The sequence below is a fragment of the Eublepharis macularius genome, chromosome 11 (genome assembly GCF_028583425.1).
Source record: "Eublepharis macularius isolate TG4126 chromosome 11, MPM_Emac_v1.0, whole genome shotgun sequence".
In the NCBI taxonomy this organism is placed as follows: Eukaryota; Metazoa; Chordata; class Lepidosauria; order Squamata; family Eublepharidae; genus Eublepharis; species Eublepharis macularius.
Genome location: NC_072800.1, coordinates 49,946,635 through 49,964,401, shown reverse-complemented (window position 1 = coordinate 49,964,401; position 17,767 = coordinate 49,946,635). Strand labels below are relative to the sequence as shown.

The following is a 17,767-nucleotide window of genomic DNA, read 5'->3' as shown; positions in this document are numbered from 1 at the left end:
AAGGCTCTCTTTACAGCTAGTATGGCTAAACGCTCCCGCTGATGCTGTGGTAGGGAGGATCCTGGAGACAATTTTCTAGGTGAAAATGTCACCATGATTTTACACCCCTCACCTTCAAGTTAGGTCAGCCAAAAGAAACTGGAAAGGTAATTGGTATCTCATATAAGTTAGCCCATCTTCTGTAATAGTTTTAATAGTGGGGTGACACAGAGCTAATCTATAAAGACAAATGTCCTGACTGACTCATCAACGCTCAGCCCAAACATGAAATTCGGGGAGAACATTCCTTTCATGATGTAAACACCCACTAAGAAGGGATTTTAAGAAATTCACCCCCTAAGGGAGTAAAAAGGTGTAAATTGTGTTTCACAAAGGGAAACAGCTTCTCTGTGTGGCTGGCAGGCTGCTGCCTGCTTGCACCCCCACTGATTGCCAGCTCGGCCACTCTTCCCTGATTGGGCCAGCCTTTCAAGGTCATTTGCATATGTGGGCTGATTGGGGCTCACAACGTTCCACACCTCATCCCCTCCCTCAAGACAGTTGGAACACAGAGGTCATTTGCATATGCGGCCTGATTGGTCCTCACCCCCCACATTCTAAACAGTATGCGGGTGCTATTGGGAGTCATTGAATGTGTCGTGAGGTAAAATGCACTTGCCAGCATTTCACCTAAAAGTTCACTAGGGTTGCCAACTCAACCCCCCCCCCAAAAAAACACCACATAAACCAAAAAATGTTACATAGTCATAAGTATTATAACTGGATTTAAAGTAGTTAAATACCGTAGTGAAGCATGGGTATCAAGCTAGTCCATTATAACAGTGGGAAAGGCACATTTGATACAGTAATAAAAACTGACATTAGACTATATGAGTAATCAGAGCAAGATCAAACAAGCCTCTTCAGCAAGTGGGAGTAACACTTGGTTCACTCAAATGGAGTATGATTTTTAGTGCAAGTATGACTAATCACTTGGGAATTTACATTTGTTAATTACTTCCTTAGCAGTTAAAACAACAAATAGCATGATCTACTGAGAGGGAAGGTGCTTTTTGTTCATGGCCATCAGAAAAGCTAAGTTTGCATGTAATACAGCAATAGAATTTCTAAAAACAGATTCTCATATTTATATTTAAAGATGCTATAGTGTGGCTATGTACAGAAGTGAATACAGAAGCATGTTTCTGAATAAGTGACTCAGATGTGAAATGTTTTGAAATACACTTGTCATTTCATGAATTATATACCATAGATTTATTTCCGGAATAATTTCTGCAAACATTGTAAAGATCTTCAACACTAGGTTGAAAATATAAAAACTTGATCCCAGCAATTTAAAAATATTTGATGGCTGGTAACTCTACACTCTCAAGTCTCAACAGCTAAATATTGCCTTTGTGCCAAAATTAGATGTGGCAGAAACCAATTAACTAACCAATATGTCTAGATCTTTAGACAAAACTCCTTGCAACTGCAAGCATTGATAAGGAACTAAATGAAAGGGTACGAACAACCTTTGGGACTTGGAGAAATCCTTAAAATCCACTGGGCTCTGCAGCTAGCCACCCTAAATGGCCCTTTCTTTGGATTATTCTCTATCTGGCTGCAGACTGAAGTTAGATTAGGATCCTTCCCATCTCTCAGTAGTGAAAATCTGAAGAATAGACTGACAGAAGAGTCATAAGGAGCATCATTCTTCTTTGCCACCATATGACTTGCCACTTGCTCAGTCCATGAGAAGAAGGTTCTCTTCCAAGATCTAATAGCTAACCCGTTTAGAAACATAGAACTGGAAGGGATCCCAAGGGTCATCTTGTACAACCCCCCTGCACGATGAAGGAAATTCAAAGCTATCTCCCCCCGCCCTCACCTCCCCCAGTGATCCCTGCACAATGCCCAGAGGAAGGTAAAAAAACCTCCAGGATCCCTGGCCAATATGGCTTGGAGGAAAATTCTTTCCTGACCTCAAAGTGGTAATTGGCATTGCCCTGAGCATATAAGACGGGGCCATGAGAGCATCCCACTTCCTATTTTCTTCCTTTGGTTATCCCCTACCATTTTACTAAGTGTCTTTGGCACTCAGTGTTCCATTTGCTATTCCTTGATTTTCTGAAGATATTTCAGCAATCCAGTAAATCTCTTGTAATGGAACTTGACAGGTACAGCTCAACAAAAGGCTTTTAGTTATAAGTTCACAAGCTTCCATGCTAGCAAGTTAGTTGGCAATATCACGGTCTGATTTGGACATGTACCCAAGAATTCTAACAAACCACAGAACTCATGGATATTCTCCGTTCTTAAGATTGCACCAGCAGAATCTCTTTGCTGATGGCACAGCTTCTTTTTGTTATGACACGGAATGACATGTTCCATCTTTTGTCCTTTTAAATTAACAGCATACAATTTCATCCAGTCAATAATGATCAAGGAGAAGCACAGGGAAACAAAATGACGTTTTTAAGGTCTGTAATAATAACAACCCAAAGAAAGCACAAGCATAAATTCAAACTAGGGCATGATGACAGCTGAGGCAATGCCTAAGCTTTCTTTCAAAGTCTGTATTTATGGCACCACATTCTTAAATTATTACTGTAATTAAAAAACAACTGATGACATAGTCTGGCAGGAATCAGGGTCTTTGGCCACATCTCTGGCATCAGTCTGATTCCCTAATCAGAAGGCATCCTTTGGGAGACTGAAGTATACCTAATGTTATTAGAAAAGATCTGATGACCACAGAGAGGAGAGCAAATTTGCTGGAATACAGCCAAAGGTCCACTTTCAGAATAGCCTCCCAATCCTAAGAGAATTTGGCAAGGTCATTTGTTTACATAATTTCTTTGCCAACACTTCCCTCTAGCATTTCCTGGAGATGCCCAAGTCTGATCAATATTTCTTGCCTGGCCCAGATACCAACCTCATTCTAGGCAGTGGCCATCAGATACAATATTTATTTGTGGGAGCAAACAACATGGAATATTTTGCCTCAAAAGATTATCTTCCACCCTAAGCAATGCTGTAGGAATATGATATACATGCAGGGCTGCCTCGCAGAATAAACTATCCAGCCTGTAGCCCAAACATCCAAGAATTTCAACTTTCATTAGAAACCCAATACCTTATCCAAACCAAGCAAATATACTTCGATACAGATTTAATTATTTACTCTGATACAGAATATGGATGATTCTCCAGTTGAAGAATCTCGATATTTGCTCTTTAGGAAGAATTCCCAAGTAGCTTTTATCATGAGGCCCTCTCTAGTTTCATTTTGCTAGTGAAACAGCCTGTTCAAAAGTTTAATTAAAAAGAAGTTATTCTGATCTTACTACAAACAGGCCAAAAAAAATGAAAGAGCAATATTCAACATTGTTTAGACAGATAAACCCTCCCAACGGTCCTGTAGCTACGCAAATAACTGCTTGCATGCTCTTTGCATCAATGCAGAGGAAGGCACGGGGTCTTAAAGTTTTACTTTCCTCCATTAAAGCTCAAATTTCCTGCATGGATTGTCAAGTAATTAAACAAGGGAGAGTAGAAAGTTGTTTTAATAGGTATTGTATTCTAAGTCCTGAGGAATGGACTGTCCCATACAGCCAGTTTGGTATAGTGGTTAAGAGCGTGGGACTCTAATCGGGAAAGCCTGGTTTGATTCCCCACTCCTCCACTTGAAGCCAGCTGGGTGATCTTGGGCTAATCATAGTTCTCTGGAGCTCTCTCAGCTCCACCCACCTCACAGGGTGTTTTGTTGTGGGGATAATGACAACACACTTTGTAAACCGCTCTGAGTGGGCATTAAGTTGTCCTGAAGGGCGGTATATAAATCAAATGTTGTTGTTGTTGTTGTTGTTATTATTTTTCCTGGTCTCTGTGAGACTGGCCATGAATTTCTCAATAAGTAATGCAGCAAACCCAATTTCTGTATGCACACCACTGTTAACAAGAGTATTACATGAATTTAAATGCCTACATACATACATCAGAAAACTTTAGGTCAAGCAATGTTTCCATACAGGTGATGCAGATGTATGCAGATCACTCATGCTTTACACGTTTGCTGCAAGGAATACCAAAACATATGCTGCAATTGAGTTTGCCATATAAAGTGGGGAGTTGTTCTGTGTTTACGCAGGCCGGGATTGCTGAGAGCCATCACGTGGAACTCATTTATTTCAATCATGTGAACGAACATGCTAGAGTTTTCTCAGTTGGTATAGTCTCATATTGGAAAGCCATCTGAATAATTAAAAAAAATAGTTATAAAATGGAAAATACCGTCCTAAATGGGATTTTCTTCGAGCAATTGTGTCTAGGACTGCAGATCTAATTTAGGGCCTGAGGGTCTGATTACACAAGATGTTAAATGCAAGTTAGGTTGGGGGAAACTTGAATTTAATATATGATTGGCACTTGCCTTCCAAACAGTGTATGTGTGTGGGGGGAAGGCTCCTGAGTGAGGACAGGCAGAAGGAGGACAAGGCTTTGTGATTCCCTCCCTTCCACCCCGCACAGTTTTGCAGGCAGAAAAGAGCTATGGGAGGTAGACTGTTGGTTATACTGCTGGAACCAGCAATAAGATAAACAAGTCTGCCCACCATGGCCTTCTCCTGCCTGCAAAAGTGCACTGGGTGGAAGGAAAGGAATCACAAAACCTCTTATATCTCAGCACACACACTCAGGGTGCCCATTTCCCACACACTATTTTAAAGGTGAGTGCCTGTCACACAGTAAATGCAAACCTGGGCTTAACGTTTTGTGTAAGCAGACACTTCTTTTCAAAAGAAAGAACTTTCTGCAGCAAAAGGAAAAGGAGGAGGAGGAATGGAAAGAAAAAAAGATGCTCGCTTTCTCCTCTAATATATTACAATAAGGGAGAAAAGAAAGCTAATAAAATCTGCTTGACCGCTCCCTCTTGCAGCTTCTTATATAGGGCACACAGCCAGATGAACAGGTAGAATATTGATAAAGACTGCACATGCGCACAATGCACACAGCAATAATTATATCACACTCTAGATGATGCATGTGCAGCACATTCATAAGTACCTGCTTTTATAAGGCTCCAAGTTAAAAGGAGTTCAAAAGGTGCCAACAGAGTTTGCTCCTATGGAGGATGTCTCAGAGCTGGGAGAAGAGGGGCCTGCAGGTTGGCTGCTAGCAGCTGTCATTCACAAATATGAATTCTCTAAGTTAATTATGTGATGTGGTATTAACAACACTGTGAACACTGCTTTGCATGGCTGCCAAAATCTGTTTTTCTTGTGAATGCATAGGCTTTTTTTGGGGGGGGGAGGCAGGGGGAGAAGGAGAAATTCAGAGCATGGCTTTATAGTCACTGTTGGGCTTAAGATCCCACCTCCTGGCTCAGTAACACTTCCATCCAGTCCAGCATTCTGTTTCCAACTGTGGTCAGTTAAATGCCTCTGGGAAGCTTACAAGCAAGTCATGAAGGTGTCTACCCAGCACTGTTGTTTGCCCCAAGGCTTCTGAACATGGAGATTCAGTTTGGCTCTCTAGGTTAACGGGAGGCTTTCCATGAGAATGGCTGAGAAGAGATGTGGTGGGCTTGGATAGGAGCTTCTAACACCCTGACTTTTCAAAGACCACAGATCAACCCACTTTGCATCAAGCAAGTTGAAGGATAAGTGCTAGACTGCTGAGGCTGAATAGAACTAAAAAGAGAAAAGGAAGTACTTCCATGCATCTGATGAAGAGAACTGTGGTTCTTGAAAGCTTATGCTACAGTAAAGTTGGTTAGTCTTAAAGGTGCTACTGGACTCTTTTCTATTTTGCTACTACAGACTAGCACGGCTAACTCCTCTGGATCTAATTCCAACAGGTATGCCAAAATAGCTCAGCCTTCCATCTAACTACTTGCTGAACAATATTTTAAAGCTACTAAACACAGTGAAGGCAGTATTTTTGAGGGAAAAGTCCAGAGTGACCCAGAGCTCTAGGAAAAGAGCTGGAGTCAAAAGCATGAGATGTAACAATAGACCTACCAATGCAATGGAGTACTTACTCTTTAAAACAACTTTATAGCTTGATTTGGTAGAATTCATTATGAGTATATCAAGTATAAAGATAATCTCATTCATAAAACTGTTATGTCTATTTTGCAGCTATATCAATTTTAACATTGCTCAGTCTTATTTCTTATCAACATGTGCAAAAACCAGTGGCTAAAGTAAACAACTAATACTCGGAATGGGGGTGGGTAGGCAGAGTCAGGATAAAATGCTTGCAACGTGTTCAGAAACTGACACAAGCAAAAATTTCTCCAGCTGTTTATACAGGTCTGTCAAGTTAACTTATCCCTGATTTTCTTATGTTTCCAATCCAAAGTGTATACTGCAAATTCTAAACTATGAGAGAAGCAGATTCTTCTCCTTGCCAAACAGCCCAGGTACTGCGATCCCCAACAATGCCAATAGGAAGTTTTTATACCGCTTCATCCTCTGTCCAGTACATCTGCTACATTTTATATAGACATCTTAAGGCCATCATCAGTATATCAGAACACATTATAGGTTAACATTAAAATGTCATCGAATATCCAAGAAAGCAAAGCTAGCAATCTGGTTAAATTCAAGTTTATTTAACAGCATCATTAATGATGAGCATTTTAGGTGTTTTGATTATCACAACAGAAAAGGAAAAATGAAACTTCTGCCCTCAAAAACACAGCTTTGCAGTTAAGGCATGTGCTAGATTGTGCAATTGCTATAAAAAGAGAATTTTCATGATAAACAAAAATCTGGAACAGCCCTTTGAAGACAGGCTCTGAAATTTCAGCATCTTGCACAAGATTCAGTTACTTGCTTGGCATTTTGTAACTGCTGACTCATTTTGCATGCCTCAGCTTGTTGCTAGAACACTAGTGATGTTGATTTTCAGTTATGACGTTATTTTAATTGTCCATCGTTTTAGTCTATTTGTATGGTTGCTAATTTCTGTTTGAAAGCAGCTTTACAGGCTATGTATTTGCAGAGAGGAGGGAAACAAATGAATAAATGAAATAAATAAGCAAAGTTCCAAAAACTGTTTTAAGCAGGTGACTGCCAACACATTTTGCTAGTGTCTGTTAGGCAATAACATTGCATTTGTGACTGAAATATTCATTTCTCATACAGTCATTTCAGTCTATTCACCTACACACACCATTCAGGCCTATAGGGAAATATCATTGCTGTTCTGACTCGTTCTACACACACTGGGTGGCCAAACCAGCAATAGAGATGACATGGCAGAGATACAATGTATGTCTTGGGGAAACCAGAGATGCATTGTACCCCCTCCCAGGAGTCTCTCCAACACACAATCCAACTTGTCATACTGACTGGCGTTTGGCAACTGAACCAAATGCACATATCAAGGGCATAAAGGATCTGACTTGATACAGGAGTCAGTATTCTTATGCTCTCATTTCCATGTAGTTTAAATCAAAAGTAAAAGTTAACAAGCAATTTATGGGACTATCAACATGGGTAACTTACAGATGATAAGGCATTCTTTAGTCCAACTATCTGAGCAGATGGAGATGAAGCTGCATCATGTTCAAACATCTGCTTCAGTTTGTCTCTCTCCGTTGATATCGTACTAAAAGCTGACTTTAAGGTAAAGTACACTATAAAAACACAGCAAAAATAGTCCAGGTTACAGAAAGGCCACTGTCTACAGATTAAGACATAGCAGTGTAGTGCGTGGTTCATGGAACTCTCTGCTTCTCCTGTAGTTGAGCCCTTAGAGCTTTAATTAAACGCATAAACAATGCACATAATTAAACTATTAATCTCTCTCAAATAGATACACTCCTAAATTCAGTCGGCCTGTGAAAGGGATGTGTACTTCGGGTTTGGGATTCAGGTTTTTTAACCCGAATCGGGCCCAATTTAGAAAGATTTGTCATTTCGAAATCAGTCTAAGCATTGCTGAAGCGATTCGGAAATGCCAAAGCAAAGCTTACGTAAGTGCTTTTGAACACTTTGGGTGGCACGGCACCAATCCTTCTCTTGCTGACTGTTCCTGCAAACTTGCATGAAGAAATTGCTTCCTGCAAGTTCCCGCCTTTTCTTCTCCCGATGTGAGGGGGAGTGAGCAAGTGAGAGGCAGAAGGGGGAGGGAGGGAGGGGGATCAGGGAAGGGAGGGGGACTCAGAGAGTGTCCAATCCCTGCAGCAGCTCTCCTTCCTTGGGGATTCTCTGTGGAAGGAGAGTGCCTTTTTGGAAATGCTGCAGGGATTTAAATTGGATGCTTGCTTTTTAGCCAGCTTCCATTTTGCCCTGGCCTGGAGACATGAGACTGGTGCCTGCTTTCTGCCGGCTTGCCTCTGTCTCTGTGGCCTGGGAGGTGACTTGGCTGTCCTTCCTGGGACTTACTGCTGGATCTGCTGTGCTGACTTCTGGACCTGCACCTGGAGACTGGTGGAAGAGTCACTAAGGGCATTTTTCTCTTCGGTGGGAGGTGGATAGGAGCACCATAGCATAGCCTCCCAAAGTCCAATCTTTCTGAAACTTGGAGGGGGGGGGGTTGAGAGGACAGGTAGGAGTAGGTCCCTTGCAAAATTGGTGCATTTTGCTTGCATAACATGGCCCCCCAAAGTCCAGTCTTTCTGAAACTTTGGTGGTCATGAGAGGAGAGTTAGGAGAAGATCCTCAGCAACTTTGGCATTATTAGGTAAGAAAATGCCCCCCAGGGACCTGGATAGCCAGGAATGGTGTTTCCCACTGGAAACAATGGCCAAATTTTACCTAATAATCCCAAAGCAGTTTAAATACCCGAAGCAGAAGTGGCAAGCAGCTTCGTGATTCAGGTTTTCCCGAAGTTTTCCCCTGCTCCAATAAACCTGAAGCAGGAAACCCAAATCTTTTTTGGGGGGTGCACACCCCTAATATGGACCAGGTCTCCCTAGCCCAATGCTATCCACTGCATGACCTGCAGGGGGAACATCTAATCAGAGATGAGTTTTAAAATCATTTCAGCATATTAAAAGAATCGTAACACATTACTTCCCTCAACACCTAAGTAAGTACAGGTGAATAGCATGTAATGGCAGCAAAAAGCTAACTGTTAAGCTTATTTAATTCATTTCATGAAGAGCCTTGAAGAAAAATAACCAAATATGATATCACTGTGGAATATCAGGAAATAAAACAACTGCCACTAAGGGTGAATTTGAATTGCCTAAGTACCCATTCACTTAATGATAATCTTACTACATGGCACTTTCTTCCGCAGAGGACTACTGCTTTGAGCCACTATGGAATGAAAGGCTTCAAAGCACCAGTAGCAATTATCATGTGAATGTAATCCTCACTGTCTCTTTTAAGAGGGACTACAAACACATAGAATCTTTATGGAATGATTCGTGTAACCAATTCTGAACAGAAAATGTAGGATAAACAAATGCGTTCACCTCCATGTACAAAAGGAAATGGTCATTTTGTTTGCAAGATGCACCTTGCACCAATTCACTACCTAGAATTGTCATGTGATTTAAACCTCAGAAATAAACAAAAAAGGTTAATCAAACCAAGTAACATGCCAGTTCAAAGGAGTTCTGTTTTATTTGAGCTGAAAGTGAAATCATCAAATATTTCCTGTTTAATGCTTTTAGAAATATTTCCTGTTTATAAAAGACTTGAAGCAGCATCTATGCTTCCATTACAATTAAAGCCCAGCTAAAATGAATATATACATATGAAAGAGTTCTCATTCATGGTAGCAAAATTTAACTACTGATTTTTTAATTTAGTTTTTTCTAAAGGCTGGCAAGTGCCACCTTGTGCTGGCCCGCTAACTCCGTAAAATGAATTTTCTCTTCTGCATTCACTAAAAATAGATTACTACCATAGCAACCCCCTTACATCACAAATGCCAACTTTGAAATCCAGCAAGCTGCTCTGAGCATGGGTATGCATAAGCCAGATGCGATATACAGCTGCATTTTAGATACTGATTTTAACAAATATTTTCCAGATTAGCAGATGCCAAAATTTTTGGTCTATTCAGAAGGTTAACTGTCCAGACTGGATTTTCTACATATTAGCTTAACATGTCTGCATACATCCTGATAAGGCCACAAAAGTAAGAAAGGATTATCTAGTACCTAGTTCAGCCTTTTTAAAAAGTTCATTGCTTAAATCACCATTATATGCTTTGAGGATGTTTACATCCTGGGGACAAAAGGAGAGAGCAAGACAGACAGGAATTGATTTTTTTTTAACAACTCCCATGAACACCTGCCATGATCTTTACTTCTTTCACAGTGAACAAAATCACATTTACCTTTATGTGCTATGTGACACAACTCCTCTTGCATTTTAGAAAATTCTGATGATGTTTCAGAACCATTAGAATAACCTTTCTCTTCCACAAAATCTATTGTAGATAAATTAGGATTGGAAGCATGCAGTCTCAATGGAGCAGAAAGAACAGCCGGTACCTACAAGGAATATACAATAGCTTCTGATATTAGTACAAAAGGTTTCCAGGTGGCAGTAAATTATGTAAAAGGCAGGAAAAGCCACTGATCTGACAGGGACTGTTACCCCTGTAGATCAAATGATAGCAATTCATACATTTGATGTTTGTTGTACAGTACCTAAAGCATTATAGTTAAGGTTCTAGAAGCCTTGCTGTAGATTATTTTGCAATTTGAATGCCTAAGAGTTCTAAAACGGTGCTGCTCATCTCCCATTTAAATGACTGCAACCTTCTCCTTGCTGGCTTCTGTTCTTTTTTCCCTACCCACTTTAAGTTATTTAGTATGCTTATGCGGAGCTACTGCTTTCAAATCGCCTCCTCTCTCCTTAAGTCTCTGTGCCAATACCTTTCCCTATTTCAGTTTGAATTTTTTTTTGCCCCTACATTGAAAATATTGTTTCTGTTCTCAGTCAGGTCCATTTCCATTCGCTCTGTATACACCAACGATCCCAAATACAGCACCCAACAGCATCACTATGGCCACTTATGTGCTTCCTACCCCTCACTTGCTTCTTGACACTTAGCAATAAAATCCAAAGGTTCTCAAATGGAACAGAAAAACCAAAGAGGACTTTGGATCACTTCCTACCAACTGACTGACTAGCTAAGCTCTGGGCTGATCCCAGGTAGATGCATTCTTGCTGTGCACTGTCGACTTGGCCACAGTCAGAAATCCCAAAGTTCAGCCATTTTCTGACCAGTCTTGCTCCCATGGCTGGTATTTTTAAAATGGCGCATTCTAACCTTTCCCAACATTCCAAAAGTGCCACAAGAGCAACAAGGTTGGGGACCCCTGCCAATGATCCACTTTTGCTTCCTTCTCCCACTTATTTCTCTGTGCCTCTTTCCTTAATCTTCCTTGTGCCTATAATCCCTTCTCTTATTAATCAAGCCCCTTCCTTCAACAAATGTTACCTCCAAACCCATTTTCATGTACAGCTTCATCTGAACTACCCCAGCTCCACTGTTATCAACAGCTGCATGGCAACTAAACTCTGCCCTTACCACTCCTCACTTGATAATCCTTAACATCTTCCCTCTGTTTCAGTGGGTCTTCTGGAAAGGATTATCCACATGGTATCCTATACTAAATACTGGTATCAAAATCAATATTAAACAGTAAGGACTTCTAGACGTATATTGGATCTGTCTGTTTAAAAACACTGGATGGTTTGAGATCATGACCCAAGTACTTTGCTTCTACATTACGATGTTTCTAAAAGATCAGGGCATGAATAAATTCTCTTCCAGTTGAGACTTCTGTGTCACCCTTTTCTCCACTGGTCTCTGCCAAATTCTTCTCTTGCTCAGACAAGTGGTGCCTTTTTCCTACTGCCATTCCTTATCCCCATCTCATCTTGGAAAGTCCTTCTTAAATTTGTGGGAGGAAGTTATCAGTCACTTACCTGCAAAGTTGTGCTCTAGCTCCTCGTCAAACATTTTGCTGGATCCAGGGGATTGGAAGTGTGGGGAAAGAAAAGGCAAGGGGTGGGATAGCTAGGCTGGAGCACAGCCATGTCAAAAGCACATTGGACAGTATATTAGGGTTGGGATTTGACCAGTCACCCAATGCATCCCAAACAACTCAGTCAACTGATCAAGCACTTAAAATGGTAAAGAGGAATGGAAATAATGACACATCAGAAATTTACTAGAAGACTAGTTTGCCTCAGGACATGGCAGAGTACTTCAAGTCCTTCTTGTTGACTCTGGCTAGGGCAACTGACTCAGTGGAAGGCCTGACTGTTGGGTACTTGCAACCTATGCTACCTTTTGCTTATATGCACTTCCATAGCTTAGAGCTGAAGTCCTCTGAATATATGTGTAGAGTTCTAGAGTTCCTCTTCTGTTCTCCTCTTGGAGAGATCTCCTTCAAAAAGGAAACCAAGGGCAAAATGCTCCTGACCATGTGTGAAGCTGCCTAGCAACTGGGGGTTCTTTGCCTCACTTTCAGCCTACAGTGACAGTCACTTCACAAATGCTGTACAGCCCAAGACATCGCCTGCCATCCATCTTAATCCAGGCCATCAGTTGATTGAGGGAAGAGGTCTGGGCTCTGTTCTGGCTTGCTGGTATATCTGCATTTACCTAGTAAGCTATGGCCAATTCACATGTCATAGACTTCACAGGTTGGGCCTGGGATCTTAAGCAGCCTAAATGCTCAAATTCTGGCTAGCTGGCAACCCAAGACCAGAGACTCTCTGACAGCTACTTGTGTGAGTTTGCTTTATGCTTCCTTCCTGAGCCCTAGTTATCTATCTCCGTTCAGCAGGAACCGCAGATAGAGCACATAGCCATTAAGAAAATCTGGGTCATGCCACTCAGTTGAAGGTGAGAATAGCAGCTCTTCAGAGCAAGTTGCAGGGCAGATAGCTTGCTCCTAAAAGCAAGCCCTGACTCTTTCAGGAATAGGGAGCAAGACACCATTACTCCTCCTTTTACCATCAGATGATGTTATTATGATGCAACACACTGGGCATACTGCGCTTATATGACAGCATTCTTGACTACACAGAACATTTGATCATAAAACAATGATATGCAGTTTATTGGTAAAATGTGAATAATCAATTGACTAGTGCCCACTCTACACTACACATAAAGTTTCCCCTTAAATCAGAACACTGTCCAACTACAAGCAGCTTCCCATGACTTCTGATAGAAGTCTTTCCCCTGTCTTGCTGTCCAAAGTCCTTTAACTGGAGATGCTCAAGACTGAGAGGCTATGTATCCTCCCACATGGCTATCTCGACTCCCACCTTTGCACATAAAGGCAACCTGTATAAACCCAGCAAATGAGATAAAGGTGTGCTCTCCAAATGGATGGAACCCACTCAGAGACAGATAAATGTTATTTATTATGTTGTTAAAATTTCAATAGATGAAAGGCTCATTGATTTAGTTAATATAATACTCTGTGCTCATCCTACACGCTGCTTAATACCCGTAGAATAAAATAACCATCTGTCAATAGACAGCAATTACTAAGGCCATCAATTATACCTCCTTTATCTTGGAGAAAATGAGCTTTCACTAGTGAATTCATATCATACATTAAGGCAGGGAAGAAGAAAAGATGCCAGTTACCTGCAACATTCCTTTAGCATCTTTACTAATAGCTCGGGAACGCCACCTTCTGTGTGTCCTTTTTTCTTTTTTCGGACTTTCAAAAGGGATGCCCTTTAGAAAAGCACAAGGGAAAGAGCACAGTGCCGTTTGTCACAAATCTAGAAAAAAATGCTAACATCAGCCAGCAGCATGATCTGCAGAAGTAGCAATGTTCACAACTCACCTGCATGGCATTTATGGCTGGTGCTGAGTATGTCCTATGGAGAACTTCCATGCTTTGCAAAAGCTGGCTCATTTCCAAGAGATAGTTATGACAGTGGGAGAGGTCTGTTTGGAATAAAGGAAACTGGTTTTTTTTAACCTAGCCACTAGAAAAAAGAGAGAGAAGGAACTGACACACTGCTAAAATCTTTCAGCACAACTTTTTATCATAACTAACTGCTGGGTAATTGAGTTATGGGATGCAAAGGATATATCTGTCTATTAGATACTGCTGTTAGCCTTGTAGGAGGACATTTTAAAAATAATTGTTAAAAGTAATATCTATCATCATGTTCTAGTGTTGTTAGTATGTGTCAGGACTTTAGCGGACTCAAAACAGCAGAGCAAAAATACATTGCTTGTGAAAACCCTCTTAAAAAAATTCCATTAACTTATCTGATATAGCAAGGACACACTGAGAGCCAAGCTACAAGTGACGCCTGACACAGGTTGGACACTTGTCAGCTTCCCTCAAGTTTGGATGGGAAATGTAGGCATCCTGGTCTTGCAGCTGTAATGGAGAGCCAAGCTGTAAAACCAGGATGCCTACATCTCCCATCAAAACTTGAGGGAAGCTGACAAGTGTCCAACCTGTGTCAGGCATCACTTGTAGCTTGGCTCTCAGTTACTGACATCTCTGAAGACAACTGGCTTTTATTTGTTGCTGCACTAATAGGTTTCTGCTTGATATGAATGCCTAAGCTGTTAGCTTTAGCATAATCAGATCACTCAGTAATGCTGCTCCCACTATCATAATTAACATAATTATTAGTTTTCTTGAACAAAAGGCCTTGATGATATTGCCCAGATCTTAATACGTATCAAAGGGATTCACCCAGTTAGAAGAACACAACTGACAAAACATAACACACAGAATAAAGCTGAGCTATATGTAAACCAGTTTGGGGAAGAAGGTTCCCCCAAACTGGGCTGTGGAGAGTCCTTAACACAGTATTTCTCATGTGATTAAGATCTCTTCTCAAAGAGAAAATAAGCTTCTCTACAGGGGTTGTGAGAGAAGTGTTTAAAAGGCTGTCCATACATGTGACTTACTTGTCGGATGACCAACAGAAGGGCTGAGTACTCATTCCCTGCACTTTGGTCTAAAGAAGGTAGCTGCAATAATCATGGACAAATGGAGTATTTAACCCTACATTTAACCCTACAACAAGTAACTCTAACACGGGGGAGAGGAGGGGCCCATAGCTACTCTAACATTGATTTATGCCCCTCAATTGTAAATAGGCAACTCAGTTTAGCCCAAGGACACAGAATACTAAATGGCTGCAAAGGAAGAAAAACATCCTCAATAAGCATTTATCCAAGATAAAAAGGGCAACATTGTCTTGCTTTGTTATTTTTCTATTTGCCAAATCCCTGCTTAGAATAATGGGGCCTCAGCCATCCATATTTAGCATGCATTCCTTTAAAGGTGAAGGAATGGATAGGTACTTGTGGGATGGAGAATTGGTACTCAACCACAAAGCCAATGCACATGCTAGATCTTGTTATAAAAAGATTTGTTTTAATGGTTAATTTATGAGAAAGTCACTGCATGAAGACAGCTATCCTCAGAGAATTGTGTAAGAAAATGTTGTGAAAGCAAAATAACCTCAGATTTGAATGCATTCTACCTAAGTTACCTTGTGAGCATCTTTCCATATCCTCAGAAGACTGAAGCCAAGGTGGAATCCTTGACTCATTGTTTGAACAGGAGAATGAAAAACTACTTCCAGTCTGCATTGAATTCTGTTGCGTCATGCTGCCTCTCTGTACCATGGAAACAAGATTTCTTTTATCAAAAGAAGAATTCCAACGGAAAAACAAATACTCAGCTTGGCTTTGCTATGACGAATATACATTTCAAAGCCAGGTATGGAGGCTTAGGTACAGATCTAGGAGACTTGCAAAAGTAATTCTCCAAATTTATGAAAACTGCACACAGTAAAAAGCTGTAGCTGTTCCTATGTTTCTCTGAAGATTATACAAACAGTGGCAATCACTCTACCCACATGACTTGTACCACAAAAGACAGCTGTTTATCTCCCACTACAATTATCAATGGTTAAAACTTACCTATGGTTAAATGAAGGTCAATATAAAACTTTGGTTTCTATATGCTGAACTGAAATACCATCATATTCACCATGCACTAACACCACTCAGTCTATAATCAGCTGTCAGTACATCATGTAGTGGAGTGTAACTATGACTACTGAGTTTGGGCAACAACAATTCAGTCTCTTCTAATCCATGTCCAATATGAAGATCACTGGACAGCCTTGGAGAAGCCATTTTCTGAGCATGAACTACCAAAATTATTATGAGGACAACATAAAGGCATGGTTCTGAGATGATGGAAAACCATGGATTGCCTAGTCTGGGAGAATCTTCACACTTGATGTTGATCTCTCATTTCTTTGAATGCTGGGATTTAATTAAAACCTTCCATTTTCCCCATTAAGTCACCAACTACAGATTGCTCTCTTCTTTATAAACAAGAAATCAAAATCAGTATTAAGCCAGAGTTTTGAACCCTGCTTTGCAGGGAAGAGAACAAAGCACCCTCACATGATGGCAAGCTATGGTTTGCACAAAGCTGGAAATTTTTAATTGTTTTATCAGGCTGGGAGAGAAGGCCCTTGCAAACCCAGTGTTGGAGGGCGGAGCCCAGATAGATTTACCTACAGACCCTGGGTGCCTAGGAGTGATGAGGGAGAGCTGGTGAGACCAGGGATCAGCCCCAACAAGTGGATCAGCAGCCTGTGGACAGCCACTGATGTAGGTGCTGGCCTAGTGGCAGCCTCTGTTAGCAGCATCCAACTGCCTGCCTCAACTAAGCATGGCAAAGCCCTGCCCTCATGGATAGTGAACATGACTGCAGGACAGGTAGAGCCATGCCCCAGCATGCCCAGCAGGATGCAGCCAGCCCATCAGGAGAGGAGAGGGTGGAACTGCCCTGCTAGCAAGCTGCCAGTTTGGATAGAATGGGGTGGGGAGATAGGGAGGACCCACCCAATGCAGGTGGGGCTGCTCCTATTCTCTCTCCAAGGTTCCTGGGTCACTGGTGGGACAGCGCTTCCCTTAAACCTCCTTAAAGAGGGTCCAGAGATGGGCTGATGAGGAAAAGTGATACTGCTAGCCAGCAAAGTGGCAGCAGTCATGGGAGATGGCAGAGGAACGAAGTGGAACAACCCCCCCCCCCTTTTCATTCTGAGGCCTTGGAGCTCTCAAGGATGTGAAGTGTTGTGATTGAGGGACAGGGTCTCAGAATGGGGAAGGCAGAGCACCACATCAAGGAATCCTTAGGCAGAACATGGTTATAGCTGAACCATGACATAACATTTTAAATTCTGCTCAGGAGCGAACAGAATTTCATCCAGTTCCTACTGTGCTAATGAAGAAAGTTGACATTCCTTACATCCGCTTGTGCATAAAAAGCCAGCACAACATTTTTGATAATAGTTTATGCACAACAATTCATCTAAGCATCAACCTGCAGCTATCTACTATATTCTTTGTTGTAGACTTCACTCGGAGATCAGACCCAATTATTCCCAGAGGGAAGCCCATTATCTATACCTCATACGGTTTCTACCTTTCTGCTTGACGCATACTCAAAAAGGCCAGACATAGACTCCGTAACAGAGGATGCTGGGAAGAAATGATTGTTGATGTCATGTGGAAACATGGAGATTTCGTTCTGACGATACATTCGGTGATGGCGCAACTTTGCTACCCACTCATCAAATACTTCCTGAGATTTTGCCTAGGGGAAAAAAGAATAGGTTATACAACAAAGAATATATTCTTTGTTGTTACAAACAACAGCTGGCTTCAAGTGGAGGAGCGGGGAATCAAACCCGGTTCTCCAGATTAGAGTCCCATCAATTTAGTCTTAACCACTACACCAAACTGGCTCTCAAACTTATAAAAAACGTATTAAGTGGTA

General features: G+C 41.3%; 1 protein-coding gene across 3 annotated transcripts in view; it reads right to left on the bottom strand.

The window, feature by feature from the left end:
- The window catches only part of OSBPL3 (oxysterol binding protein like 3), a 112,396-nt gene that overhangs the window by 32,459 nt on the left and 62,170 nt on the right, over positions 1-17,767 (bottom strand). For all 3 annotated transcript variants that reach the window (XM_054990835.1, XM_054990837.1, XM_054990836.1), the window contains exons 6-11: positions 17,414-17,584; positions 15,459-15,585; positions 13,778-13,881; positions 13,573-13,665; positions 10,288-10,444; positions 7,497-7,627 (exon numbers count right to left, since the gene is read on the bottom strand). In XM_054990835.1, the coding sequence (XP_054846810.1) occupies positions 7,497-7,627; positions 10,288-10,444; positions 13,573-13,665; positions 13,778-13,881; positions 15,459-15,585; positions 17,414-17,584 (783 nt within the window). The remainder of the gene's footprint in view (positions 1-7,496; positions 7,628-10,287; positions 10,445-13,572; positions 13,666-13,777; positions 13,882-15,458; positions 15,586-17,413; positions 17,585-17,767) is intronic.